The sequence below is a fragment of the Triticum dicoccoides genome, chromosome 2A (assembly GCF_002162155.2).
Source record: "Triticum dicoccoides isolate Atlit2015 ecotype Zavitan chromosome 2A, WEW_v2.0, whole genome shotgun sequence".
NCBI classification, from domain to species: Eukaryota; Viridiplantae; Streptophyta; class Magnoliopsida; order Poales; family Poaceae; genus Triticum; species Triticum dicoccoides.
In genome coordinates, this window is record NC_041382.1 from 773,121,696 (window position 1) to 773,149,451 (window position 27,756).

Sequence of the window (27,756 nt, forward strand, 5' to 3'; positions counted from 1 at the left end):
TCCTATGCCATGTTAAAAATGATTTAATTCATAACTAAATAACCGTAACTCGGAATTTAATAATCTTTATATGTAAATGGGGTAGAAAATGCCTAGTTTAACATGGTGGCTTTACTTTGCATGTTTAATAACTCTAAAATTGTGTTTAGGGCAGATCAGCACCAAATCTAAAATATGCATATGGGGATTTACCGGAATTTGTTATTTGTTGTTCCGGCCACATTTAAACTTGCCTAGATAGGTAGTTTTCATTTGCTTCACTTCTTGCCATGCTAACAACATTTAATATTGTTGGGTACATAAACAAGATCGAACTAAATATGTTATGTGGTGTTTTGGCAATATGCAACTCCATTGCATATTGTGCTCCACTTAATTTGTAGGGTTGCTTGTGCACTTTGCCATGCCATGTATCATTAAACCGGACATGCATCATACTTGATTGTGCATCATGCCATGTTTATGTGATGGTTGTTTACCATGTTGTTTGCTTCTTTCCGGTGTTGCTTCTTCGGGTTGGTTCCGATAATGTCGTGTTATGAGGAGTCGTTCGACTACGTCCATTTATCTTCTTCATGGACTCGTTCTTCTTCCTTGCGGGATCTCAGGAAAGATGACCATACCCTCGAAATCACTTCTATCTTTGCTTGCTAGATGCTCGCTCTTTTGCTATGCCTATGCCGCGATACCTACCACTTGCTTATCATGCCTCCTATATTGTTGAACCAAGCCTCTAACCCACCTTGTCCTAGCAAACCGTTGTTTGGCTATGTTACCGCTTTGCTCAGCCCCTCTTATAGCGTTGTTAGTTGCAGGTGAAGATTGAAGTTTGTTCCTTGTTGGAACATGGAGATGTTGTTCCTTGTTGGAACATGTTTACTTGTTGGCATATCACAATATATCTTATTTAATTAATGCATCTATATACTTGGTAAAGGGTGGAAGGCTCGGCCTTATGCCTGGTGTTTTGTTCCACTCTTGCCGCCCTAGTTTCCGTCATATCGGTGTTATGTTCCCGGATTTTGCGTTCCTTACGCGGTTAGGTAATAATGGGAACCCCTTGACAGTTCACCTTGAATAAAACTCCTCCAGCAATGCCCAACCTTGGTTTTACCATTTGCACTAACAACCTACCACCTTCCCTTGGGTTCTGAAGACTCAAGGGTCATCTTTATTCTAACCCCCCCGGGCCAGTGCTCCTCTAAGTGTTGGTCTGAACTGAGCTGCCTGCGGGGCCACCTCGGGGAAACTTGAGGGTTGGTTTTACTCGTAGCTAGTCTCATCTAAGTGTGTCCTGAGAAAGAGATATCTGCAGCTCCTATCGGGATTTGTCGGCACATTCGGGCGGTGTTGCTGGATTTGTTTTAACTTGTCGAAGTGTCTTGTAGAACCGGGATACCGAGTCTGATCGGAACGTCTCGGGAGGAGGTCTATTCCTTTGTTGACTGTGAGAGCTTGTCATGGGCTAAGTTGGGACTCCCCTGCAGGGATTTGAACTTTCGAGAGCTGTGCCTGCGGTTATGGGCAGATGGGAATTTGTTAACGTCCGGTTGTAGAAAACCTAAAGTTGAACTTAATTAAAATGCATCAACCGCGTGTGTTGCCGTGATGGTCTCTTTCCGGCGGAGTCTGTGAAGTGAACACGGTGTTGGAGTTATGCTTGACGTAGGTTGTTTTAGGATCACTTCTTGATCATACTTTTATCGACCGTTGTCGGTGTCAAAACCGGCGGATCTCGGGTAGTGGGTCTCGAACTATGCGTCTAGGCCGGATAGTAATAGGAGGCAGGGAACACGATGTTTTACCCAGGTTCGGGCCCTCTTGATGGAGGTAAAACCCTACGTCCTGCTTGATTAATATTGATGATATGGGTAGTACAAGAGTAGATCTACCATGAGATCAAGGAGGCTAAACCCTAGAAGCTAGCCTATGGTATGATTGTTGTATATGGAGTTGATTGCCTGCGGACTACAACCCTCCGGTTTATATAGACACCGGATAGGGTTAGGGTTACGTAGAGTCGGTTACAATGGTAGGAGATCTTGACTATCCGCATCGCCAAGCTTGTCTTCCACGCCAAGGAAAGTCCCATCCGGACACGGGACGAAGTCTTCAATCTTGTATCTTCATAGTCCAGGAGTCCGGCTGAAGGTATAATCCGACTGCCCGAACACCCCCTAATCCAGGACTCCCTCAGTAGCCCCTGAACCAGGCTTCAATGACGACGAGTCCGGCGCGCAAATTGTCTTCGGCATTGCAAGGCGGGTTCCTCCTCCAAGTCCTTCATAGAAGATTGTAAACACCAAGAGTAGTGTCTGGTTCTGCAAAATAAGTTTCCACATATTGCCATAGAGAGAATAATATCGACACAAATCAAATCTGCCGACGTATTCCGCAGTGCGTCATCACACTACGGCCAAGTCCTTTACTCTAATCATTTTTAGTTTTCCACCTCAGCATGTTTTGCGAGGCGGTTTCCTTGGCATGTCTTGTCAAAGCAGAGATCGTGTACCCCCCTTTTACGGGATTCTCATCAATACGGACGTGGGTAACCCAATCATGCCCGTCAGCATGTTTTCTCGATTAAAGGCGAGTCCCAAACGGTTACGGGGAGGGCTCCTGGTATTCAACCTTTTATAAAGGGACCAGGGCCTTACTCCTTTTCTCCAATTCCAAAACAAGTACGCCCGTCGCCTCGAGTTCCAACACCCTAGGCTTCAGATTCCGGGCGCCTCAGACCTTCGACAATGTCCGGTTCCGACCTTCAAGGCCGATGGATGCCCTCCTCCTTCATGGAGGAGGACGTGCTAAAGTTGAGAGAGGCCAAGTTCTTGACCGCCGAAATTTTGCATAGGTTGCCTGCTCAAAGGCAGGCTATTCCCAGTCCCCAGCCGGTGAGAGCGTAGTGTTCATGTCTCACTTCCTTCGGGGGTTAGGCTTCCCGATGGATCCCTTCGTGAGGGGGCTGCTGTTTTATTACGGGCTGGAATTTCATGACTTAGCTCCGGAGTCCATCCTCCACATTTCATCATTCATTGTTGTGTGCGAATCGTTCCTCCGTGTTACTCCTCACTTCGGATTATGGCTCAAGACTTTTGGAGTGGAGCCAAAGATGATCGAGGGACGGCACGCAGAGTGCGGAGGCATTGTCATAAGTAAGAATGCTGATGCTCCATGGCCCGAGGGCTCCTTTCAAGAGGAGCTCGGCTTGTGGCAACGAGAATGGTTCTATATCACCGCTCCTAGGAGCGCCAAGTGGGCGGCGCCTCCTGCCTTTCGCTCGGGTCCCCCATCACGGCTAGCGTCATGGGTCAACAAAGGATTAGATTGGCGGTTATCCAAAGACGTGCCCTTGTTGCAGGGCCGCATCAGGGATCTCTTAGAAAGAGACCTCAACCTCGTCAAGGTCACGCAGGTCATGCTGATTCGCTGAACACTGCCCGACAAACGTCGCTCCCTTCGTCTGTGGGAGTTTAATCCGGAGGGACCACGAGCTCTCCATCATTTTATGGGCGCAACGCCCGTGGAGATGTATAAACTGTTCTTCAGATCACAAATGATGTGTCCGGATTTGACCGAGGACGCAGGCCTAAGCTGCAATCGCCCGGATACCGAAGTAAGTAACCTTGTGCCCGAACCTACTATCCATATAATCGTCATAAACTTGCCCCTAAAGGAGCTGTCCTTTTAAACAGGAGTGGATAGCGAAGGCAAAGCTGATCAGGTGTCCGGCTCCCCTTCATGAAACTAGGCCGGATCCCATGCTTGTCAGGATGTTGAAGATAATGCCTTTGGAGGGAAGTAAGGGGACGGACAAGGGAATTATGGCCTCCTCGAAGGAGGCTGCTTCGAAGGGAGGAACCGACAATTCCTCTCCCAAGGGGAAGAAGAGGGCCGCCTCTGACGACCCGGAGACCATGGCCCCGAAGCGGGGGAGAAAATCCTCGTCAGAGGGTCCGACGCCGGGGAGTTCCTCGGTCGAACTACGCCCTCAAAGGGATCAGCCCTCCAGCGAGCCATAAGTAGAGAGAGGTTTTCCTTTTAAGGGATGAGAGAAATCCTTGATTTATATCTGAGAAGATTAACCGAAATTTTACCTTGTAGCTCGGACCTCAGCCCTTCTCAGCAGAGCTCGTCTTCGATGATGGAGAGCGGGACGCCACCCCCTGCCGTACCGCCTAGCGAGGCGGGCGACCCTGAGGTGTCGTTGTGGAGGGTTTCTCTGAATCCGGTAGGGGCGGAAGATAGCTATGTGGCCCCCCAAGGCTCTCTGCATCCGGCCTTCGAAAGAGGCCATAGGACAAGTCCGGCACCGTCAGGTGCTCGGCCGAAGGAGCTAAAGATTCTACTGGGGCGAGCTTCTATCTTAGAGGAGCATCGTGCATTGATGGGCACGGTGATTGAAAGGATTTCATCCGCAGAAAGCGGATTGCATGAGGCCATCAAAAGTTTACTGACGGGTTTTGAGGTACATTAGATAATGTACACTTTTGTCAGTTGTGCATAAGTAAGGTGCGCCCTGTGTAGATAGTAGCCCCTGAGACTCTGCGCGTTGTCAAGAAATGACGGCACGCAGAGGATCATAATCCCAGGTCTAAGATGTCGCCTTTGAATGTAGGTGGCGAGGTGTCCGGAATCAAGCTGAACTGATGATGTGGTCGAACTAAAGCGGCAACTGGACGTGGCAGATGCCGACATCGCGCTTGTCAACAAGCGGCTTGATGAGGCTCAAGGTATGTAATTTTTCGGGCGACATCGGGTAAGAGGAGCTTCATGCCAGTGTCTTACAATGTGTGTGCTCGACGCAGATGGTATGACCGCCATGGAGAATCTTAGGGCAGAACTTGCCCGAGCTAAGGAGCAAGCCAGAAAAAGCGATGCGGCTGCCGAGAAGGCCCTTGAAGAGCTGAGAGCCGAACAGGCTGCTCATTGCCGAAGTAAGGAGGAGATGGCCGAGATGGCCGAAAAGTTAAAAAGCGCTACCGACCATTGCAGACTTCTTGAAAAAGAAGACCAGGCGAAACAGACGGACTTAGAGAAGGCCGTTGCCAATGCCAAGGATGCGCGCTCTACGATGAGAGCTGCGAAGGAGGAGCTGCGTCAGGCCGAACAGATTACGGCTGGAAAGCCCTTTATGCTGCGAAGGAAATTTTGTGATCCGAAGTTTGGACCGGGTGTGGAGTGTGGAGGATACCTATCTGGACTTGGCAGCGAGTGCTGCTGATGCGACCGAACACTTTCAAGATCAAAAAGATCGTGAAGTGGAAAAGCTTTTCTCGTCGCAGTTTCACAATCCAGAGCGTCCACTGGCACTGGATGATCGTTTGGCTCAATGGGCCGAACTGAATAGGTTGTCTGGACTCGCCATGAAGTATGTCATGGGTCACCTGTGGCCGGGGATATCGGAGCCGAAGAGTTATTTCAGCTTGGTGCAGCAATTCCTTGACGCGGTGCCGCGTATAAATGCAATGAAGAGGTCAGCATGCATAGAGGGCGCTAGGATGGCTCTTGCCCGTGTTAAGACATACTGGGCAGAGATGGAGACCACCGTTGTTGCGTCCCGAGATTCGGACAAAAGCCGAGTACCCTCCGAGCACTATTTTCAGGAAGTTCTTAAAGGCGCTCGTGTAATAGAGATGCAGTGCCCGAAAGATGCTATGTTATGATAGCATATGTAATTATAAAGTAGTATTTTGATAAACTGTAGTGGCCTTTTTTATACTTGTGCCTCCAAGTATTGGGAACACCTCCTGTGCGGCCGTTTTAAGATATATATATATATATATATATATATATATATATATATATATATATATATATATATATATATATATGTATATATATATATAGAATCTGAAAGATGGCAGTCGTTGGCTTCAGCCCCCACGCACATAGTGCGGGGGTGCTCGCAGAAGACGCATTTTCACACTTAACCCAACGTCTTGGTCCTACAAAGGAGGTGATAGCGCAGCGGGCCAGGCAACCGGACTATAATGCTTTAACACTTTCACTTAGCCATAGGAGTTTGACAATGAGACTCTTTAGGTAGCTCCTTGGTGGCAACTGCGCTTGTCCGAATTCGGGGCGCGTATGTGCCTGACTGGGAAGCGGCCCTTCGTTAAAGCGGAGGAATCCGATAGATTCCAATAGGTCATCGAGTGGCTGACCAGTCTCACGCTACATCATGACAGTCAGTTTTCGGCTTTCTCTACTGAGGTGCTCGCCCGGCCGAACCGAGGGCACAATCGCAGTAGTTCTCCTGCTGCTACCTTAGCCGATAGAGCGGAACGTAAGGTAGCCGAACTCAGGAGCCGGGCAACCCAACATTTGACCAAAGACATGATTCGGAGCTGATGCATATAATGCCAAAACTTGCGACGCCGAACACTCCCTAAGGTGTTCGGTCTTTATGAGTGCAGGCGAAACAACACTCTTTATTAAAAAAGCCCCTAGTGTCCAGGTACGTGCAAAAATTCTGACGTGGCCACATGCCAAGACACCAGCCTCCTCCTTGGTTATATCAGAAAGAAAAAACCAGGGGATGTGTAGCAACAAGAGACAGTAAAAAAGGTTTACGCAGGATCTTAATCTAAAAAGAATCCTTTAGGACGGGTCCCTACTGCACGTCTGCGCCTGTGTCTCCGTTGTGCCATATCCTGGACGGGCGCCGCACGACGTTCATCTGTAAAAGAGAGGAACTGAGTTGAAAACGGGTCATGCCGAAAAAGTTTAAAATAAGCAAAGTATAAAGTAAGATATATAAGATTGAGCTTTATTGTCTCTTATTGTATATGCGTGGATCCCCTAGTGCGGGGGTATATGGCTTCTAGGCCTGCATCAATGATGATTTTGCACCGAACTCGTCTATCCGCGTTCGTCGTCTTGAATGACCTATTTCGAAGTTTCTTTTGGCCGGTGAGGCCATTTTGCTGTGGGGCTGTCAAAGCGGCCGCACAGTCCTCCGCTTGGGGAGGCGCACTTTAGTGCTTCCCCTTCAAAGAGATGATGCCTCGTGGACCGGGCATCTTAAGCGTAAGAGATGCATAATGCGGTATTGCGTTAAAGCGAGCGAAAGCTTCGCATCCCAGTAGTGCTTGAAAGCGACTTGAGAACGGGACGATATGGAACGTCAGCTTTTCGCGATGGAGGTTATCGGCAGAGCCGAATATGACTTCGAGCCGGAGAAAACCCATACAATGGGTGTCCGGACCAGGTATTACCCCTTGAAAGGAGGTTTTGCTGCGGCGGATTCTTGCTGGGTTTATCCCCATGTGCTGGATTGTACCCTGATATATCAGGTTTAGTCCACTGCCGCCGTCCATAAGGACATTTGAAAACTGGAGTCCGCCAATTATTGGATCGAGTATCAAGGCAATCCAGCCTATATTCTTGATATTCCTAGAATAATCTAGCTGATCGAAGATGATCGGTTTTGACAACCAGTGGCAGGACCCTTTGGGCCGTGTGGTGCGTACCTTTACGGGCGCCGCACGTTTTGTTATGTGAAGTGAGTTCACTGTTTTTAATCCTTGTGGGAAGTTCTTTTGTTTCCTGGTGCTCTGCTTTTGGGGTTCGTCCTCGTCTTCGCTTGGTGTGTCGAGCCCCTTGTGTTCGACATTGAGTCTGCCGGATTGTTTGAAAACCCAACAGTCTCTGTGGGTATGGTTAGCAGGCTTCCCGGGAGTACTGTGTATCTGACATATCCTGTCCAGGATTTTAGTTAGGTTGGATGGATCATCCCTGTTATCCTGGGAGAGGGGGGGCGATTTTTCCTGATTTTGTCGTGAGCCTTTGAATCCGGCATTGACTGCCGCGCTCTTCGGACTTTTGTCCTTAGTCCAGCGACGGTCCTTGTTGCGTCGCGGTTTTCCGTTTCCATCCCTAGTTTCGGATGTACTTGGGTTGCTGGGGCTGCACCTTGCCAACCAGCTATCCTCCCCTGCACAAAAGCGGGTCATGAGGCTTGTTAGTGCGGCCATTGTTCTTGGCTTTTCTTGGCCGAGGTGTCTGGCGAGCCATTCGTCTCGGACGTTATACCTGAAAGCTGCTAAGGCTTCGGCGTCCGGACAGTCGACTATCTGATTTTTTTTAGTGAGGAATCTATTCCAGAACTGCCGAGCTGATTCTCCGGGTTGTTGAGTTATGTGACTAAGATCGTCTGCATCCGGAGGGCGGACATAGGTCCCTTGAAAGTTTGCTCGAAAAGCATCCTCGATCTCTTCCCAGCTTCCAATTGTGTTTTCGGGAAGGCTTTTAAGCCAATGCCGGGCTGGCCCTTTAAGCTTAAGGGGTAGATATTTTATGGCGTGGAGATCGTCTTCTCTAGCCATGTGTATGTGGAGGATATAATCCTCGATCCAGACTCCAGGGTCTGTTGTTCCATCATATGCCTCTATGTTTACGGGTTTGAATCCCTCTGGGAATTCATAGTCCAGGACCTCATCGGTGAAACATAGGGGGTGTGCAGCGCCAGTGTATTTGGGTGTGCCGGATTCTGATGATGGCTTCATAGTGTTGCTTATGAGAGCTTGCTTTCTTGGCCCATAAATGGACCTGACTGGGCCATGATGCAAATCCTTAAGTGGGTCGCATGCCGATTTAGGTGCGGCACCGCTTGCCGCTTTATGGGGTCGTCTATCCGACCGTGTGGCTTTTTCATTTTTTGAATGCGAGGGCTCTAGGGCCTCTTCGTCGAATTCAGGCAGTAGCTTTCTTTTGGGATAGCTTTTAGTGCGGCGACTGTCACCGTACTTATCTGTGGTATTGATTATTTTGCTCCATCTAATCCGGAGTGCGTCTTCCGCTGTTTTTAGCTTCCGCTTCTGCTTCTTTAGGCTGCGTGCAGTTGCAACGAGCCTCTCGTGGAGGTTCTTCTGCTCCATAGGTTTATTCGGCGTGAGGTCGTCCGGAATGCCGTTTTCGCCGGAGGAGGGATGTTCGGTTTCTCTATCCGTGTTGCCCTGTTCGGATGGTTGCTCTAAGGCCTGCTCATCGTCTACCGGCTCGTCTTGCTCTATGGCTTGGTTTTTGTTGAGGCGGGGCTTGGGTCGGCATTTACGCCGACGCTTTGATTGCTTTTCGGGGGGTCGATCTCCCGTCCCATCCCCTTTTTCCTCATCGTCGCTTCCTTTAGGGGTATCCACCATGTACACATCGTGAGATGAGGTGGCTGTCCAATGCCCCATGGGCGTTGGTTCGTCGGTATCTCCTGCATCGTCATCCATGCTATCGATGTCTCCGGAGTCGAAGTTGAGCACGTCGTTTAAATTGTCGACAGTGGCTACCAAGTGGGTGGTGGGTGGGCTTTGAGTTTCTTCATCGTCCGTATCCCATCCTCGCTGACCATAGTTCGGCCAGGGCTCTCCTGATAAGGAGAGAGTCTTGAGAGAGTTCAGGATATCGCCACAAGGCGAGTGCTGAAAGATGTCTGCGGTGGTGAACTCCATTATCGGCGCCCAATCGGATTCGATTGGCAGGGGCGCGGGGGGTTCGGAGTCCGGGGAGCAGTCCGGATCCTCGGAGTCACGGGTCGTGCAGAGTGCGGGGCTAGTGTTCGGCTCGATCGCTTTCAGGATCGCAGCCCCCGAGGTGATGTCCAACCGTTCATCCTCAATTGGTGCAATAGGCTCCGAGTTAGGGGTCGGAGCCGATGCATGTGCGGCCTCCAGGACACTGTCCAGGGGCAGAGCTAGATCATGCCCCTCGAGATAGTGCGGTGCGCTTGGCCGTGGCTCGAGCCCGTCAAAGATCAAGTCTCCGCAGATGTCAGCCGTGTAGTTTAAGCTTCCAAACCTGACTTGATGGCCAGGGGCGTAGCTTTCGATCTGCTCCAAGTGGCCGAGCGAATTGGCCCGCAGAGCGAAGCCGCCGAAGACGAAGATCTGTCCGGGGAGAAAAGTATCACCCTGGACCGTATCGTTGTTGATGATCAAAGGAGCCATCGGGCCTAAAGGCGACGACACAGAGGAACTCTCAATGAAAGCACCAATGTCGGTGTCAAAACCGGCGGATCTCGGGTAGTGGGTCCCGAACTGTGCGTCTAGGCCGGATAGTAACAGGAGGCAGGGAACACGATGTTTTACCCAGGTTCGGGCCCTCTTGATGGAGGTAAAACCCTACGTCCTGCTTGATTAATAATGATGATATGGGTAGTACAAGAGTAGATCTACCACGAGATCAAGGAGGCTAAACCCTATAAGCTAGCCTATGGTATGATTGTTGTATATGGAGTCGATTGCCTACGGACTACAACCCTCCGGTTTATATAGACACCGGATAGGGTTAGGGTTACATAGAGTCGGTTACAATGGTAGGAGATCTTGAACATCCGCATCGCCAAGCTTGTCTTCCACGCCAAGGAAAGTCCCATCCGAACACGGGACGAAGTCTTCAACCTTGTATCTTCATAGTCCAGGAGTCCGGCTGAAGGTATAGTCCAGCTACCCGAACACCCCCTAATCCAGGACTCCCTCAACCGTGCTTTGCCTTCTCTTCTCACTCTCATTTGCGTATGTTAGCCACCATATATGCTAGTCACTTGCTGCAGCTCCACCTCTTACCTTTACCTTACCCATAAGCTTAAATAGTCTTGATCGCGAGGGTGCGAGATTGCTGAGTCCCCGTGACTCACAGATACTTCCAAACCCAGCTTGCAGGTGCCGATGAGTCCGTGCAGATGACGCAACCAAGCTCAGGAGGAGCTCGATGAAGATCTTGTCCTTTATGTTGTTTCGTTCTAGTCGATCAGTAGTGGAGCCCAGTTGGGGTCGATCGGGGATCTGTGTAGCATTTGGGGTAGTCTTCTTTTATTTTGGTTCCATAGTCGGACCTTGATTGTATCTGGTTGATGTAATGCTTTATTCATGTAATTGTGTGAAGTGGCGATTGTAAGCCAACTATGTATCTCTTTCCCTTATGTATTACATGGATTGTGTGAAGATTACCTCACTTGCGACATTGCTTTCAATGCGGTTATGCCTCTAAGTCGTGCTTCGACATGTGGGAGATATAGCCGCATCGAGGGCGTTACAGGATTGTTCCTTGATATGTGACTCCTCCAATGGTCCAATTAGTTTTTGTTTTAGTGCTTTATTCATTGCATATTTTTGCTGCTTAGGTGACCCTATTCTTGAGCTTGCATGTCAAATTTATATGGTCAAAAGTAGTTTTGATGCATGATATTGCCTCTAGGCACTTGTAGGAGTAGTTGCTATCAACATTGTTGAGTTTGGTTCACTTTTATTTTGAAGTTACTAAAATTTCAGAAATTTTTCAGAGGAAGAAACATGTTTAGGAAAATATACCAAGGTGGTCCTTCAAGAAAGCAAGGACCCAGGCTCGCAATACGCGATGCCAGTGATGAACCACCGAGGGAAGCTCAGGTGCGGGCTTGTGAATGGCCGTCAGAGGACTTTATGGATCAAGCAGGAATCAAGGAAGAATTTAACGCGTATGTGCGTAATGCCGATCTTGAGAGCTTCGAGACAGATAAGTGCCGCCAATACCACTATCTCACTGATTCCTTTGTGAGGAGGTTTGAATTTTCATCATCACGCAATTCTCAAAACTGTCCTATTTGATCTTTATGAAAATTCTTATACTATGGACTTAGAGGATTTTAATACTGCTTGCAAACTTCCACAATGGGGCAGCACTAGTGAGCCTCGTAGATATGAGTTTAGAGATTTTCTTGCTAGTATAACTATGGGGGAATCTAGAGATATAATACAAGCTACCATAGGGAGCATTCATTTTCCTGCTATACATTATTTTGCTCTCTTCATAGGTAGATGCATTAATGATAAGGATGAAGCATGTCACATGTGTGTGCCTGATCTTAGCGTTCTCAGAAGCGCTGTTTTAGGAGATAAACAGTACAACTTGGGGGCTACCGTTGCATGTAGGTTGCATAATAATCGTATTCATGGAGATTTCTTTGGTGGAATTTATGCAACTCGTATAGCTAAGTTTCTTGAGATACCCATACGTGGAGATGATATTGAGTTGCCTCCTTCTTATTTAGATTATGAGGCTATGGTTCGTCATCAGTTTGTTGAGAGGAACGATCAATTCCTCCAGTACCGACTAATCTTTGACAGACGACACATCTATCACGTCGCCCTCCCGGCTCCTACTTTCTTTGACTTTCAGGCAAAGGGGCGATATTTTATAACCGGGGAGGAGGCGACCGAGTACGAGAGGAGGGTGGAGACAAACCGCCTCCAAGCTGCGGCTCATCGGGCAATTGCCGCTGCATCTCAGTACGACCCCAACTATTACTTTGGATATCCGCCAGGCCAGCCGTGGCCATAGACCAACTTAGGCCAAAAGCCTAAGCTTGGGGGAGTACGTATTTCTCACCGACATTACATTCATGTTCAGACACTCATGCTAGTTGTCGGTGCTCATACTTTTTCACTGTAATATCCATGCTAGTTTATTTTTTTCCTTTTTATGCCTTCTTCTTGTGTGTTTGATAAACCTTAATAAAAAAAATAAAAAAAATAGTTGTAGCTTTTAGTTAGTTTAGTTTTAATGCTGTAGTAGTAATAATTAAAAAGAAAACCCAAAAAGATTTTTCGTTCTTCTTTTGCTTGTTGGGAGCTTTCCCGTGTAAATAGTTTTATTTCTTTTCTTTCCTTTGGGGTCGAGAGGAGAAGACCATAATTAAAATGTTAAAGTCGCTCTTATATGCATTATTGTTGATCTAACAAAGAGCCATATTACCTTGTCTTCTCTCTTGAATTGAATGCTTGCAGATTCCAGCTTAGTCCAATGCACGTGCACTATTAATATTATCCACACTATTCGGTCGTGCAAGTGAAAGGCAAGAATGATGATTATATGATGAACTTATTGAGATGAGAAGAGCTGGTACGAACTCGACCTCTCTTGTTTTTGTAAATATGATTAGTTCATCATTCCTGATTCATCCTATTATGAATAAACATGTTTGCAATGACAATTAGAGATTATAGTTGCTTATGCCATGCTTAATTAGCTAGGAGCTTATAATTGTTTACCTTATGTGCCAACATGCTATTAAAATGGTTGTGATGTGGTATGATAGGGTGGTATCCTCTTTTAAACGATTCGAGTGGCTTGACTTGGCACATGTTCACACATGTAGTTGAAACAAAATCAACATAGCCTCTATGATATTTATGCTCATGGTGCATTATATCCTACTCATGCTTGCATTCGGTGTTGATTAATTTTAATGCATGTTCATGACTGTTGTCGCTCTCTAGCTGGTCGCGTCCTAGTCTTTTGCTAGCCTTCACTTGTACTAAGCGGAAATAGTGCTTGTGCATCCAATTCCATAAACCCCAAAGTTGTTCCATATGAGTCCACCATACCTACCTATATACGGTATCTTCTGCCGTTCCAAGTAAATTTGTATGTGCCAAACTCTAAACCTTCAAATAAACATTCTGTTTTGTATGCTCGAATAGATCATGTATCAATTAGGGTTGTCTGTATCTTCCATGTTAGGCGGGTTATTCTCAAGAGGAGTGTACTCCGCTCCTCACTCACGAGAAAATGGCTGGTCACCGGGATGCCCAGTCCCATGCTTTATGCAAATCAAATCAAAATAATTGCAAACAAAACTCCCCCGGGACTGTTGTTAGTTGGAGGCACTCGTTATTTCGAGCAAGCCATGGATTGATGCTTGTTGGTGGAGGGGGAGTATAAACTTTACCGTTCTGTTTGGGAACCGCCTATAATGTGTGTAGCATGGAAGATATCGCCATCTCTTGGTTGTTATGTTGACAATGAAAGTATACTGCTCAAAATATTATTCATATCTATTTCAAAACCGAGCTCTGGCACCTCTACAAATCCCTACTTCCCTCTGCGAATGGCCTATCTATTTACTTTTATGCTGAGTCATCTATTAAAAAGCACCAGTTGGAGAGCACCGCTGTCATTTGCATCCATTACTGTTAGTTTACATTGAGTATGACTTGACTGGATCTCTTTTACCATGAATTACAATATCTAGTTAGTCCTTGATCTTTAAAGGTTCTCTGCATTTATGTTTTGCGGTATCAGAAAGGGCTAGCGAGATACCATCCTGTTATATCATATCATGATTGTTTTGAGAAAGTGTTGTCATCCGAGATTTATTATTATTGCTCACTAGTTGATTATGTCATTGATATCAGTAAACATGAGACATAAATGTTATTGTGAATATGGTTAGTTCATACTCTTTGCTGAAAACTTGAATGCTGGCTTTACATATTTACAACAACAAGAGCAAACAGAGTTTGTAAAACTTTTTCTTTATCACTTTCAGTTTATCAACTGAATTGCTTGAGGACAAGCAAAGGCTTAAGCTTGGGGGACTTGATACGTCTCCGTCGTATCTACTTTTCCAAACACTTTTGCCCTTGTTTTGGACTCTAACTTGCATGATTTGAATGGAACTAACCCGGACTGACGCTGTTTTCAGCAGAATTGCCATGGTGTTATTTTTATGCAGAAATAGAAGTTCTTGGAATGACCTGAAAATTAATGGAGAATTATTTTGGAATATATAAAAAATACTAGAAGAAAGATCCACGTCAGGGGGCCTCCACCTGTCCACGAGGGTGGGGGGCGCGCCCCCTGCCTCGTGGCCCCCCTGACGCTCCACCGACCACAACCCTGACTCCATATATTCACTTTCGGGGAGAAAAAACCCAGGGAGAATGATTCATCGTGATTTGCAATACGGAGCCGCCGCCAAGCCCTAAACTCTCTCGGGAGGGCGGATCTGGAGTCCGTTCGGGGCTCCGAAGAGGGGAATCCGTCGCCATTGTCATCATCAACCATCCTCCTTCACCAATTTCATGATGCTCACTGCCGTGCGTGAGTAATTCCATCGTAGGCTTGCTGGACGGTGATGGGTTGGATGAGATTGATCATGTAATCGAGTTAGTTTTGTTAGGGTTTGATCCCTAGTATCCACTATGTTCTGAGATTGATGTTGCTATGACTTTGCTATGCTTAATGCTTGTCACTAGGGCCCGAGTGCCATGATTTCAGATCTGAATCTATTATGTTTTCATCAATATATGAGAGTACTTGATCCTATCTTGCAAGTCTATAGTCACCTACTATGTGTTATGATCCGGCAACCCCGAAGTGACAATAATCAGGACCACTCCCGGTGATGACCGTAGTTTGAGCAGTTCGTGTATTCACTATGTGTTAATGCTTTGGTCTGGTACTCTGTTAAAAGGAGGCCTTAATATCCCTTAGTTTCCAATAGGACCCCGCTGCCACGGGAGGGTAGGACAAAAGATGTCATGCACGTTCTTTTCCATAAGCACGTATGACTATATTCGGAATACATGCCTACATTACATTGATGAATTGGAGCTAGTTCCTTGTCACCCTAGGTTATGACTGTTACATGATGAACCGCATCCGGCATAATTCTCCATCACCGATCCATTGCCTACGAGCTTTCCATATATATTGTTATTCGCTTATTTACTTTTCCGTTGCTATTGTTATCATCACTATAAAACACCAGCAATATTACTTTTCTACTAAACACTTTGCTGCAGATATTAAGTTTTCAGGTGTGGTTGAATTGACAACTCAGCTGCTAATGCTTGAGAATATTCTTTGGCTCCCCTTGTGTCGAATCAATAAATTTGGGTTGAATACTCTACCCTCGAAAACTGTTGCGATCCCCTATACTTGTGGGTTATCAGGGCGGCGGTGCCCCCCTTTCCTTCTCTCCCTTCCTTCTCCTCTCCTACTCCTACTTGGAAGGGGGGAGTCCTACTCCCGGTGGGAGTAGGACTCCTCATGGGGCGGGGCATAGGAGGCCGGCCCCCTCCCTCTCGTCCACTCCTTTATATATGGGGAGGGGGGCACCCCTTGGAGACACAACAATTGATCATTGATCTCTTAGCCGTGTGCGGTGCCCCCTCCACCATAATCCACCTCGGTCATATCGTAGCAGTGCTTAGGCGAAGCCCTGTGCCGGTAGCTTCATCAACACCGTCACCATGCCGTCGTGCTGACGAAGCTCTTCCCGGAAGCTCTACTGGATCGTGAGTTCACGGGACGTCACCGAGCTGAACGTGTGCTGAACACGGAGGTGCCGTACGTTCGGTACTGAGGATCAGTCGATCGTGAAGAAGCACGACTACATCAACCACATTGTCATAACGCTTCCGCTTACGGTCTACGAGGGTACGTAGACGACACTCTCCCCTCTCGTTGCTATGCATCACCATGATCTTGCGTGTGCGTAGGAATTTTTTTGAAATTACTACGTTCCCCAACATCACCTACTACGGTTATGATCCGGCAACCCCGGAGTGACAACAACCGGGCCCACTTCCGGTGATGACCGTAGTTTGAGGAGTTCATGTATTCACTATGTGTTAATGCTTTGTTCCGGTTCTCTATTAAAAGGAGGCCTTAATATCCCTTAGTTTCCAATATGGACCCCGCTGCCACGGGAGGGTAGGACAAAAGATACCATGCAAGTTGTTTTAATAAAGCACGTATGACTATTTACGGAATACATGCCTACATTATATCGATGAACTGGAGCTAGTGCCGTATCACCCTAGGTTATAACTGTCACATGATGAATATCATCCAACAAGTCGCCGATCCAATGCCTGCGAATTTATCCTTATTGATCTTGCTACGTTACTATTGCTATTATCACTGTTACACTTGCTACAAAATTACTGCTATCACTGTTACTGTTAATATTGCTGCTGTCACTACTATCAAAACTATCAAACTACTTTGCTACTGATCATATTGCAGCAGATAATTAATCTCCAGGTGTGGTTGAATTGACAACTCAGCTGCTAATATCTTCAAATATTCTTTGGCTCCCCTTGTGTCGAATCTATAAATTTGAGTTGAATACTCTACCCTCGAAAACTGTTGCGATCCCCTATACTTGTGGGTTATTAGTGGTCTGTTGATGCGTATAGAAAAATGACACATTGGAAGAGATGCTAAAAAAAACTACAAACAAATGTTACCAAAACATATACTGTAAAGTTTAGTGTGAAAGATTTTAAACTTCTTTTTGCGTGTTCATGAAAGATTTAAAGATTCAAACAAATGTTACCCAAATACACATTCTTTAGAATTTGATGCCAAATATGTATTTTTTGTACACCCCAAACAAAATAGAGATTCATTGTCTGAGAATAGAAGACATTGGTATTATTACACTCTTCATCCTTAATTACTTGTCTTAGATACATCATATTTAGACAAATCTAAGATAAGTATTTCGGAACGGAGGTAATATTTTTCTATGTGTCCTAGTAATTGTTTGCACCACCAAATTCTCATGACCTTTCCTATGCATGTATATATTTGAATACTTCCATGTGACCTGAATCAAGTCAACAACCATCGTCAGGATGGCGAAAATGTAACATGTCACCTGTGTAATTATGATTAGCGAAGGATGAGGGTGAGATGTAATCTTATTACCATCTAGTTGCGCTAGTCTTTTTCATTTTCTTCTAATACATGTTTGAATCTTGATACTTTACAATAATATATGAATGTCTAAACTAATTTATACCGATGTTGGCGGGTTTAGTAAGATGAGTGCGACGACATAAAAGAGGGTCAGATAGCGGCGACAGCGGAGGTAGCACCGCGGTGTGAGAATCCGAGTCTGTCGTAGGACTCGTTGCGCATCCGAGAAAAAAAATATTTCATTTATTTATGAAATACTAGAAAAGACAATAAATTAAATAAAAACTTAATAAATGGGAGCGTGAGAAAAAATATAATTGAGTCCAATCTCTTATCAATACACTGATTTATTTTTCTTATATTTGGTTTTGATTTAATTATAATTTCTTTATTTTACACTCCCATTATTAAGCAAAATCTGTATGTGTATAGTTTTTGAATAATAACATATAAAAATGACCTATCAAAAAACAATCGGATCTAACAAAATTTGGTTGTAAAGAGAAATAAATTAAATATTTATACTAAACTTTTTTAATTATTTATAACCCACTGTATGAAATTACAATCATAGTAGCTAATATCCTTTGTTAACTTATTTGGGATAAATAACTAGATGATAATCTTACACAATATAAAAATAGTTTTATTTACAATACATATATAATGTCTACCGTTCAATAATGTGTATGCATTGTGCTAAATTTCAGCCATTTTTGTAATGAATGTTACATTGGTTGTTTTTGTAGAGACTGAAGCTTAAAAATATTTATACTTAATCCCCATAAATGTGAGAAAAAACAAAATTACATGTTTTCACGGTTAATTTGTTACACTCGCATTATTATAGTGTATACATCTCTATGTGTAGCCTTAAAGATCTTGGTAGATATCTAAAGCATATGGTTTGAAAAATATCCTGATGGCATTTTATAATTATGTTTAGGCATGTGAAAATTAGGAAGAAATCTAGCGTGTCATTAGAATGTTTATTGATAGACTTTCTAGACGATAATCTTCTATAGGTAAATAGGTAGCCCTTAGTAAGATATTTCTCTCAACATGCAAGCATGTCACCTAAGCATGCATCATGCATGAAAATAAGTCCATCTCAATATACAGCCATGCATGAAAAAGGTTCCATCTCAATATACGACCATGCATACAAACCAAGGGCGCTAAGTGCGCCATTAGGACACAATTGCCTAGCGCATTTGTTATACCAAATATAGTTGTGAATATTGCATTGACGTGTGCTTTAATTATAATTGAAACACCTAGCGGGTAGCACGGCTGGCCAACCACATGCCTGTGGAAGTTGTGAGGGGCAAACCGATGGCGCTAAGCGTGTCACCAATGCGCAGTCACAAAAACGCTAGCACAGTAAGATGTTACCGAATATAATGATAATTGATAAATATGGTACTATTATTTGCTTTAATTATAAATGAAATGCCCAACAATCAACACCGCTGGCAATCTCATGCGCGTGAAAGTTGTGCTAGAAAAACCGATGGTGATGCGTGCACCGCTTGGGCACAACCGTGAGAACGTTGGCAAAATAAAGTCTTATGGATAATGATAAGCATCGTATCGGTAAATGCTTTAATTACATTGAAACATCCAACAGGCAGCACCGCTGGAAACCAAATGCACGTGAAAGGCACGTGGAAACCGATGGCACTAAGCGCATCGATGGCACGCGGTTGCGGAATCGTAAGTGCAATAAGATTTAGCGAGAGAAATAATGGAAAACATTGAATTTGAAATATTTGTTTCAGATTCCATTTTTAGAAATTAGATTAAATATTATATTTCAATTACTACGACGCAACAATGAAGATTTTGTGTAGAGCAAGAGGGGCGGTTTATTTATGCTCTCAAAAAAGGAGATATGTAAGAGTCTGTGAGGAAGGGGGCGCGCGAGACCAAGAGAAAAACTCCTCCTCGATTATCTCTGCTACTACATATATTTTCCTCTGCTTGTTTTCCCTTTTTACTTCTTCTTCAATCAACCGCGGTCGACAACTACAGACAGAGACATGGAGCGTGCGGCGGCGGCGGAGACGGCGCTGCTGCGCGAGAAAGCGAGTCTGCTGCGGGAGTCGATGCGTAGGAGCGAGGCGGTGCGCGAGGGGTCGGCCGCGGCGGTCGACTCCATCGGCCGCCGCATGGCCGCCGTCGACGAGGCCGTGCGCCCCGCCCAGGTTCCGAATTCATTAGCTCTCCCCTCGTCTCGCCGTACACGCCGCTCGGCTCGATCGATCACATGGCTCGCCGTTCTCTGTGTCGTCTGCAGGCGAGGACGTGGAGCGCGTACAGTGCCCACGACAACGTCGCCAGGAGCCTCCGCGCCGTGGAGGCCGTCGTGCGGCACCTCGACGCCGTGCGCGAGGTACGTTCGTTGGTTCGTCCGCCTTGCTTTGATCGATTTGCTCGCCGCCGGCCGTCGTCCTGCGCAGACGACGGCGGCGGCGGCAATGGCGATTCCGTCTGCGTGTCTGCTTCTAGACCGGAGGGGAGAGCATCGGCCGACTAGTCGTGGTCCAACAGAGTCCTCCGCGTCGTTTGATCGGTTCGACGGGCACGGCACGGACACGCAATTTCCGACGCGAATCTCCTGGCTTGGGCCGGCCCAGTACTGGTGTTACTCGGCGCGAGGCCCAGGTATGTGTCGGGCCGACGCTGCCGTCGCGAGGCCGTCCCAGTGCGTCGTGCTGGGCCGAATGCGCGATCTGTTTCCTATCTCCCCACCGGCCCCGGCGCGGCGGTGGCCGGCGCCCATTCACCAGATGGATCGGAGCCGGTGAAGATCCCGCCCCTGCTCCGGCGGGGTGGCGTCCTCCCGAGGAGCGCGGCGGCGTTCGGGATGCGAGGGAGCCACCGAAGTCGTGCTTCCGCTCCTGCTTCTCTAGGTTTGCGTCTCTCTGCGCCTCTCGCCGGCCGCCGTAGTGCATAGCGATTTTGCTCGCGGTTTCGAGTGCGGCGGCGTGCCCGCCTGACCTCTCGAGTCGTCAGTGGGCTCTGAATCTAGCGTATGCGTTGCAACTGCTGCAATGCGAGCGTGCACTACGCCAAAATGGAGTGCTGCAATGTCATGGTTAACTGACAACTGCCCATTCCTGCAGAAGACCAGAAATTTGACAGGTCGGGCACGGTCGGCGCATCCTTGTCTTGAATTTGTGATAGGATCTAGTCTTAGTCTTAGACTTTGTTTGGTTATGGTGGAACATTTGGTGGACGATTTCCACTGATGCTGCTCCTTCTGTATGCGTGGTCTAACATACTACTGTATTAACTGAGCAGAACTGGTCCTTTTATTTTAGAGAAACAGGGGTCACTTTCCCCGTGGGCTTTTCATTGATGCGGGAGTGTATTGTCACTGTCATGCTGCCAGATCATGCTAATGTTTCACTGAACTTCATTTGTACAGGCAGAGTCAGTGATATTGGAAAGTGCGAGCAAGGGTCTTACTGGCTATCTCGACACGGTTGATAAATTAAAAAGTGCTGAGGACTTCTTCACTTCAAATAGAATCGGTAAAGCCGGTGACGACGCGCTCAAACGTGTCGATGAATTGCTTCACAAGGCAGCTGCTGAGTTGGAGAATGAATTCAGTAGGGTGCTATCAGAATGCAGGTTCAGTTTGCCCGTTTGCTTAGGCCCATACTTCTCACTTGTGTATGTATACATGATCTCACGGGGAACTAACCACTCTATTTTGGATGATTGGTTATAGCAAACCGGTAGAGCTTGAGCAACTTCTCAAATGTCTTCCAAGCCGTTCATCAGCGAAAGATTCTGCTGAAAGTCAGCCAAATCCGGGTGCCGTGCTCTCTCTTCCTACGCTCATTGAGCCACGCTACGTGCCTCGGCTCTCAAAGTTAGCTCAGAAATCACTCCAACTTGGTTGCCATAAACAGTTTGTGAAAATATACAGGTGCAAGCTTCTACAAGTTTCAAATTGCCTGACATACTTGCAGTGCAGTGTTACCATTATATTTCATGATTTGCTTGCCCATGACATTTTCCTTCATTCTTCCAGAGATACTCGCAGTTCAACTTTGGAACTGACCCTTAAGCAGTTGGGAGTTGAATATGTTACGGCAGAAGAAGTACAGACTGCGCAGGCTGAGAGCCGGAACGCTAAAATTACTCACTGGATCCGATGTTTGCAGATTGCGGTGAGGCTCTTGACTTTTGACCACATAAGGCTTGGACTGTAAAATGATGTTTGCTAATAATAGCTGACTATTTGTTCAACAGGTAAAATTGCTTTTTCCTAGTGAACGCGCACTGTGTGATCAAATTTTTGAAGGGAAGCATGCATGGAAAGACCATTGCTTTGCTGCAGCAACATCCAAAAGCCTCTTGAATCTACTCAGCTTCGGACAAGCTATTTCTAAATCTAAGACATCACCAGACAAAGTATTTTTGCTGCTAGATATGTTTGACCGAACATTGGAACTTCAATCTGAGGTGAAGTTTCAGCCACCTGTAGTCCATTTGTCTATTGCCACAAATGCTGTGAATGACACTATTTGTACGTAACATACCTAGACTAATTGCTGTTCCCTAACAGAATGCTCGTATTGTGCATCTATTTCCATTTTTTTCTGTGATGCTTATTACATGCACTGCAAACGATGTAGATAGTTTTTTTTGGCAATAATTAAGAATGTCCCTTTGGACCATACATCCTTTATCTCTCTGACAATATTACACTTAGACCTTTACAAAGAAAACATACGCTCTCTAATACACACCAAATACCTATGCTAATTTAAAGAAAATTGCCGTTTTCAAGCCAATCCATATATGGTGAATTGGATGTAGAAAATACTCAGATAGGTAGTCACAGATTTAGGTTGGCGAACGACATACATTTGAATTATGGGATTGTAGGTGGCTAGGTGCAGTCTAAAGGTGCAAATACCACGACTCTGGTTCATATATGCATGGCCTTATTTCTTCAGTTAAAATGGTGTATACTATATTTGCGGTGAATTTAAGTTGTCTGTTGCTCGCTGTCTATCATGGTATGTTCACTGCAGTGACTGAGCAATTTGACATTGTACTTGATGAAATAACAGTGACACTTATTTTTTCGGGTTTGATAATGCATATGCCCCTATTTCTATATAGTACTGCATGTGTGTGTGTGTGTGGCGTGGCAGCATTTACATGCTATTTGAATGTGTATTTTCATTTCTTGGCTATTGTTAGGTTGAGGCAGTCTTTGCAGGAGATGAATGCGCTGAAAACCGGAAATCTGCAAGTACTTTGGTCAAATGTTTAGCACAAGCAGCAAAAAAGACTCTCATTGACTTCAAAGACAGCATTGTGAAGGAGTCGCCTAAGAATACGAGTACTGATGGAGATGTGCATCCTCTTACCAGCTATGTTGGAAACTATATCAAATATCTTATGGAGTAAGTGAAATATGCTGCATTGAATATATTTCTTCAACATGTCCTCCAACACAAATGCAGTGCCTTACCATTAACAACAATATTCCTTCTTAAGACCTATATAAATTTTATGCAGCTATCTGTCATCACTAAAGCTGATCTTTCAAGAATCCAGCAATGGAGACGGAACAAAGTCTGGTCTGGTCTCTGAAATCTCTGGCATTATACATGCCGTAGAGACCAACCTAGATGTAAAAGCAAAGCAATGCAAGGATCATGCCCTGGGAATTCTGTTCTTAATGAATAACATCAACTATATCGTCAGATCTATCCGCAGGTATATACAAAGCATACAATGAGAGAAACACAAGAAATTGAGATCTCATTAATTGGATGGAATAATCATTTTCTTGTTCTCAGTTCAGAAGCCAAGGATTTAGTTGGTGATGATTGGATTCAAAGACGCCGAAGGACTGTGCAGCAACATGCTACTCAGTACAAAAGAGTTGCTTGGGGAAAGGTCCGATGGTCAAAAGCTCAAATTTGGCAGCACAATGCATGCCCACATATCGTCCAGTTTCCATTAACATGTTTGTTTACCTATTTGCCCTTTCCTTCTCTTTTTAATTAACTGCAGGTATTGGATTGTCTCTCAGCTCAAGGTTTAACTTCATCAGTAGGTTCTGCTACAGAAGGTATTGCAGGAAGTGTTGGAAGTATCGGATCTCACAGCAGTACAACTTCCACATCTGTGATCAAGGCGAGGTTAGAACTAACTTTCAATGCGATGTGTACTTTAATCTGTTTATTTTGGTGTTTTTTTCTTGCTATTTCTTATGGTGTTGCTTTCCAATATTATCAGATTCAAGTCTTTCAACAAGCAATTTGAAGAGGTTTGTCAGACTCAGATGAACTGGGCTATTCCCGATAACGAGTTACGCGATAATCTTATCCTTGCGGTTGCTGAAATTCTGTTACCTGCTTATAGATCTTTCCTGAAACGCTTTGGGTATTTTTCCTATCTTGCTCGATTATCTTCTGCTTTCTTTTCATCGCGATGTGTTATTAGATTTTTCCTTGCTAATCATGAATGAGGTTAATAAATTTTTGGGTGCAAAATTTTGAATAGCAACTGGCCAGTGTTCTTATTTTCTCTTCCTACAGGTGCAATTGTATCAAGTGGGAATGATACAAGTATTTTCGCTATTGTTTAGTCGAGCTGTCCATCTTTAATGATGGATTGCAGTTCATATACCAAGTAAATATCATAACCATTCTTGGCATACTGTTGTGGTGAATGATCGAGTCGTTGGTCAACACCACTAGCATCATTATTTGCTTTGCACAACAAACACAATACCAGTTGGCGTGCTAGCTAGGCTTTGATAATGCTTGCCTCGGCAGTATTAGTGGATCCTGCTCTATTGGGGAGGGGGGGACTGGATCTAGTTTTTAAAAAATTTGGATTGTTTGATTATAAAACCATTTAGTTCTATGGACAGAGGTATCATGTGAATCAGGTAGATTTTTTTTAGCGCACGTGGATAATGTACATCCTCAGCATATCTTCCTAAATCTGGTTACTAGTACACATTGCCCAGTTCCGTTGCAAAGCACAGAGCACACATTGCTAGGTTTCATTACTAAATGCGAATCATGCAAGTTTCTCTAACCTATAAACTCAAGTCGTATTATTGATGTGATTACTCTTTTATTTATCATCCAGGCCTCTTGTCGAGAACAGCCATCATGCTTCGAAATATATGAAGTACACTCCAGAAGCACTTGAACAAACACTTGGTAATCTATTTGCAAAGAAGATACCGGTGAACTGGGACACTGATTGCACCAAGCATTCTAATTAATGGTAAGTTAGAAGCTTCCTGTCAATTGTATATGTGCTATGGGAGTGCTATAGTTAGATTATAATGATGATGAGGTGGTGGCGGTGGCGGTGGCAGTTGTGATGATCACAATATTACGAGTGTTCCGACCTGAATGTTTTTTCCACTCCGCTACAAGTTCTCTACAATGGCTAAATTTTCTCAGCTGAGCATTATATATATTTTTTAGCAAATTTACCTTTTGACTTCAGTAAATCTGATATTCTCTTTGGCCCTTGCTCCTGGTTGCTGTCTGCATTCACTGCATGTTAACGTTGGAGTTACGAAATCTTTCATTGTTTCTCCAAGGCTTGAGGTTCAGACCAAGTTTTCATATTTTCATTTTGAAGAAATGTATAAAATATAAGGTTGTTAACTGCATAATCTACCTGTAAACTGATGTGAGATACCTGACCTTATGAGGTGTTGCTCTGCAGTATATTCTGCAATAGAAAGTTCTCAAGTTTGGTTTAACTCCTATCAAAACAAAAGGATACTAGCAGAATAATAAAGTTTCAATCTAGATCCATGGATGCAAGGAAATTCTTAAACATTTTCAAAAGCCCCCATACATGACCCTCATGGTTAGCTAGTAATAAGGTATCCGTTGTGGCTGAAAAATGTAGTATGTATTTGCAAATGAGTCGAATGTACTCTTATTTTTCAGAAACTACAACTCACTCATGGCAAGTTTAGCAGAAAATATTTGGTTTTCTATATTATCCTCTGCTCATTTTCAGTTGGTAGGGACCATTTATGGTGTACATCGTCACCATATCCTCTTTCTTAATAATGCACTATAGCAGGAGTATGAGGATATTGGCCACTAGTGGTCCACTCAATAATTGTTAGACCCATGTTGACCGGATGGATAGGCTTGTAGATATCTGGGAGTGTTTAGCTTTAGGTTGAGTGGTGATTACAGTACTAACATATACCATCAGTTTCCAAACTTCTTCTCCTTCCATTTTTTATCCCTTATTTCCTGTGAGTGTGCTTTGATTTTGCTTCGAATCAAATGTTATCCAAATTATACAGTGCAAAAGTTTTCTTCTTTAGCACAAACTAGTTGAATTTTTCACCTGGTGCCAGTGTAGTGGAATCGTAAATCAATATTGTTATGCTAGTATATACCAGCACCCTACCTGCTCTCATTATTCTAGACCCTTCATATCCATCCTTTTTAGGTAGGATTATTCTGTTTGGTTCTCTGAGGAATACATGTATGATCCCCACTAATGAAGCGATAACTTTTCATTTTGTCTTGGAATAACGATGATGCGCCTTTCCATCAACTATTTGTAAGACCCTGGAGCTTAATGTACATAAACTAATTCCCAGAATTCTGCTTTATTGCCTTTATGATGACATTATGGATGAGAATCTATATGTAAACTATAAGAAAAAAGCCGCCACAAACTTTGTGGCTGCAGCACTTTCTAATGCTCTTCCTTTTTGTCCGATATGCTTGGTTCAGTTCTCTGAAGGGGAGCCTTGGCGCAGTGGTAAAGCTGCTGCCTTGTGACCATGAGGTCATGGGTTCAAGTCCTGGAAACAGCCTCTTACAGAAATGTAGGGAAAGGCTGCGTACTATAGACCCAAAGTGGTCGGACCCTTCCCTGGACCCTGCGCAAGCGGGAGCTACATGCACCAGGTTGCCCTTTTTTTTTTATGCTTGGTTCAGTTCTCTGCAGCCCCAAAAAATGGTTTGCTTTTCTTTACTTAAATGTACCTACAGATGAACGTTATTATTCACTGCGTAGTACCAGCTTTATTTTGGGTCTCTCAGCTCTGCTTCTCGGTCACAATTTATTCATTGCATGCTGCACAGTAACGTTATTTTCTGAATGCTTCTGTAGGAAGGTTCAAACTCTGTGGATCTCATAATAGGAACTAGGGGGATATATTGCCGTGGCCTCGGTTGGTCAGGGAGTCATTTTCTATGCTGTTGAGTTGAGCAGGTCATCAACCTATCGGAGCCAACCAAATCTCAATCCAGCATTATCGTAAGGCTTCCTGTGCTCCAGCATGCGTGCTGCAGGGAGCGTCACATATAATCTGCACTTAATTCTGGATCTAGACGTTGACAGCAGAGCTATGAAAATCAGTGTGTGGGTCTAGCAACGCATGATGTTTTTGGTTGTACTCAGAGAGTAGATATCAGATAGGGATTTGCTGGAAAAAAGGCGATAGATATCTTTCTGGTCGTTTCGTGGTAATATCGTCACAGCTAATGGACTAGGTCATAGAGCTATCATGGGAACATAGTTTTTTTTTTTTGTTTTCTTGCAATGGTAGAACTTATTCTTATTCTTTGGGAGAATATTGTCTCTTCCTGTTTAATAAACTTGGTTTCGGTGGTATAAACCGGGTGGCAAACAGGCGTAATCAGATGGATTCTTCCTGCCTACAACTTTACACCATGCTTAATTTTACTATCAGAAGTTAATAGCATAGCATCAGAAAGAAAGAAAGAAAAAGTACATAACATTGTGCAGTTGAGGATGCTCTTAAACCTGGCTGATGAACGATGGTAGGCACGTGGGAATAATTTGTAGTGCTCGCATACGACACAAGATATGCCAAGGGGATGTGAAGACCTGATGATTACCAAATGACTAGCTACTAGTTTGGCTGGCTGTCAATTTTGTGCCGTTAGGATTCGTTGGTCCAAGGAAGCTTTGGAATACTTTTTGCCAAATCATTTGAAAACACATGCCTTTTCACTTTTGAGAAAGTACAGAGTAGGTTCTGTATCTGCCCATCTCTTTTCCTCAACTAATTAACTCAGGTGAATGAGGGTTGATTTAGAGTCCCTGGCCTAGCCCTAGCCTAGTGTAAGCATGACATGGACGGCAGGTTTGTCTGCCTCCTCCCCAGCAGACTAGCTATTTCGCTGCCAGTTTTTTTTTTTTTTTTACCTTCTTCTGTGATCATTTCCTCCTACGCATCCTTCAGATTTCCATACTGGAACATCTTACCAGAATTCACCTTCT

General features: G+C 44.8%; 1 protein-coding gene across 3 annotated transcripts; it reads left to right on the forward strand.

Annotated features, from left to right (window-relative positions):
• The first annotated feature begins 19,465 nt into the window (after nt 1-19,465).
• Nucleotides 19,466-27,123, forward strand: LOC119357188 (exocyst complex component EXO70A1-like). Of its 3 annotated transcripts, XM_037624178.1 has the most exons (13): nt 19,472-19,673; nt 19,766-19,861; nt 20,900-21,105; nt 21,206-21,406; nt 21,512-21,650; nt 21,733-21,945; nt 22,693-22,898; nt 23,014-23,214; nt 23,298-23,397; nt 23,515-23,642; nt 23,740-23,886; nt 24,604-24,744; nt 26,620-27,123. In XM_037624178.1, the coding sequence occupies exons 1-12, from the start codon at nt 19,509-19,511 to the stop codon at nt 24,740-24,742; spliced, it is 1,941 nt and encodes a 646-aa protein (XP_037480075.1). In that variant the 5' UTR covers nt 19,472-19,508; the 3' UTR covers nt 24,743-24,744; nt 26,620-27,123. The 3 variants fall into 3 exon arrangements, with proteins under 3 accessions (XP_037480074.1, XP_037480076.1, XP_037480075.1); XM_037624177.1 differs by having other exon boundaries at nt 19,466-19,673; nt 21,206-21,650; XM_037624179.1 differs by lacking the exon at nt 21,733-21,945 and having other exon boundaries at nt 19,467-19,673.
• Nucleotides 27,124-27,756: the final 633 nt, after the last annotated feature.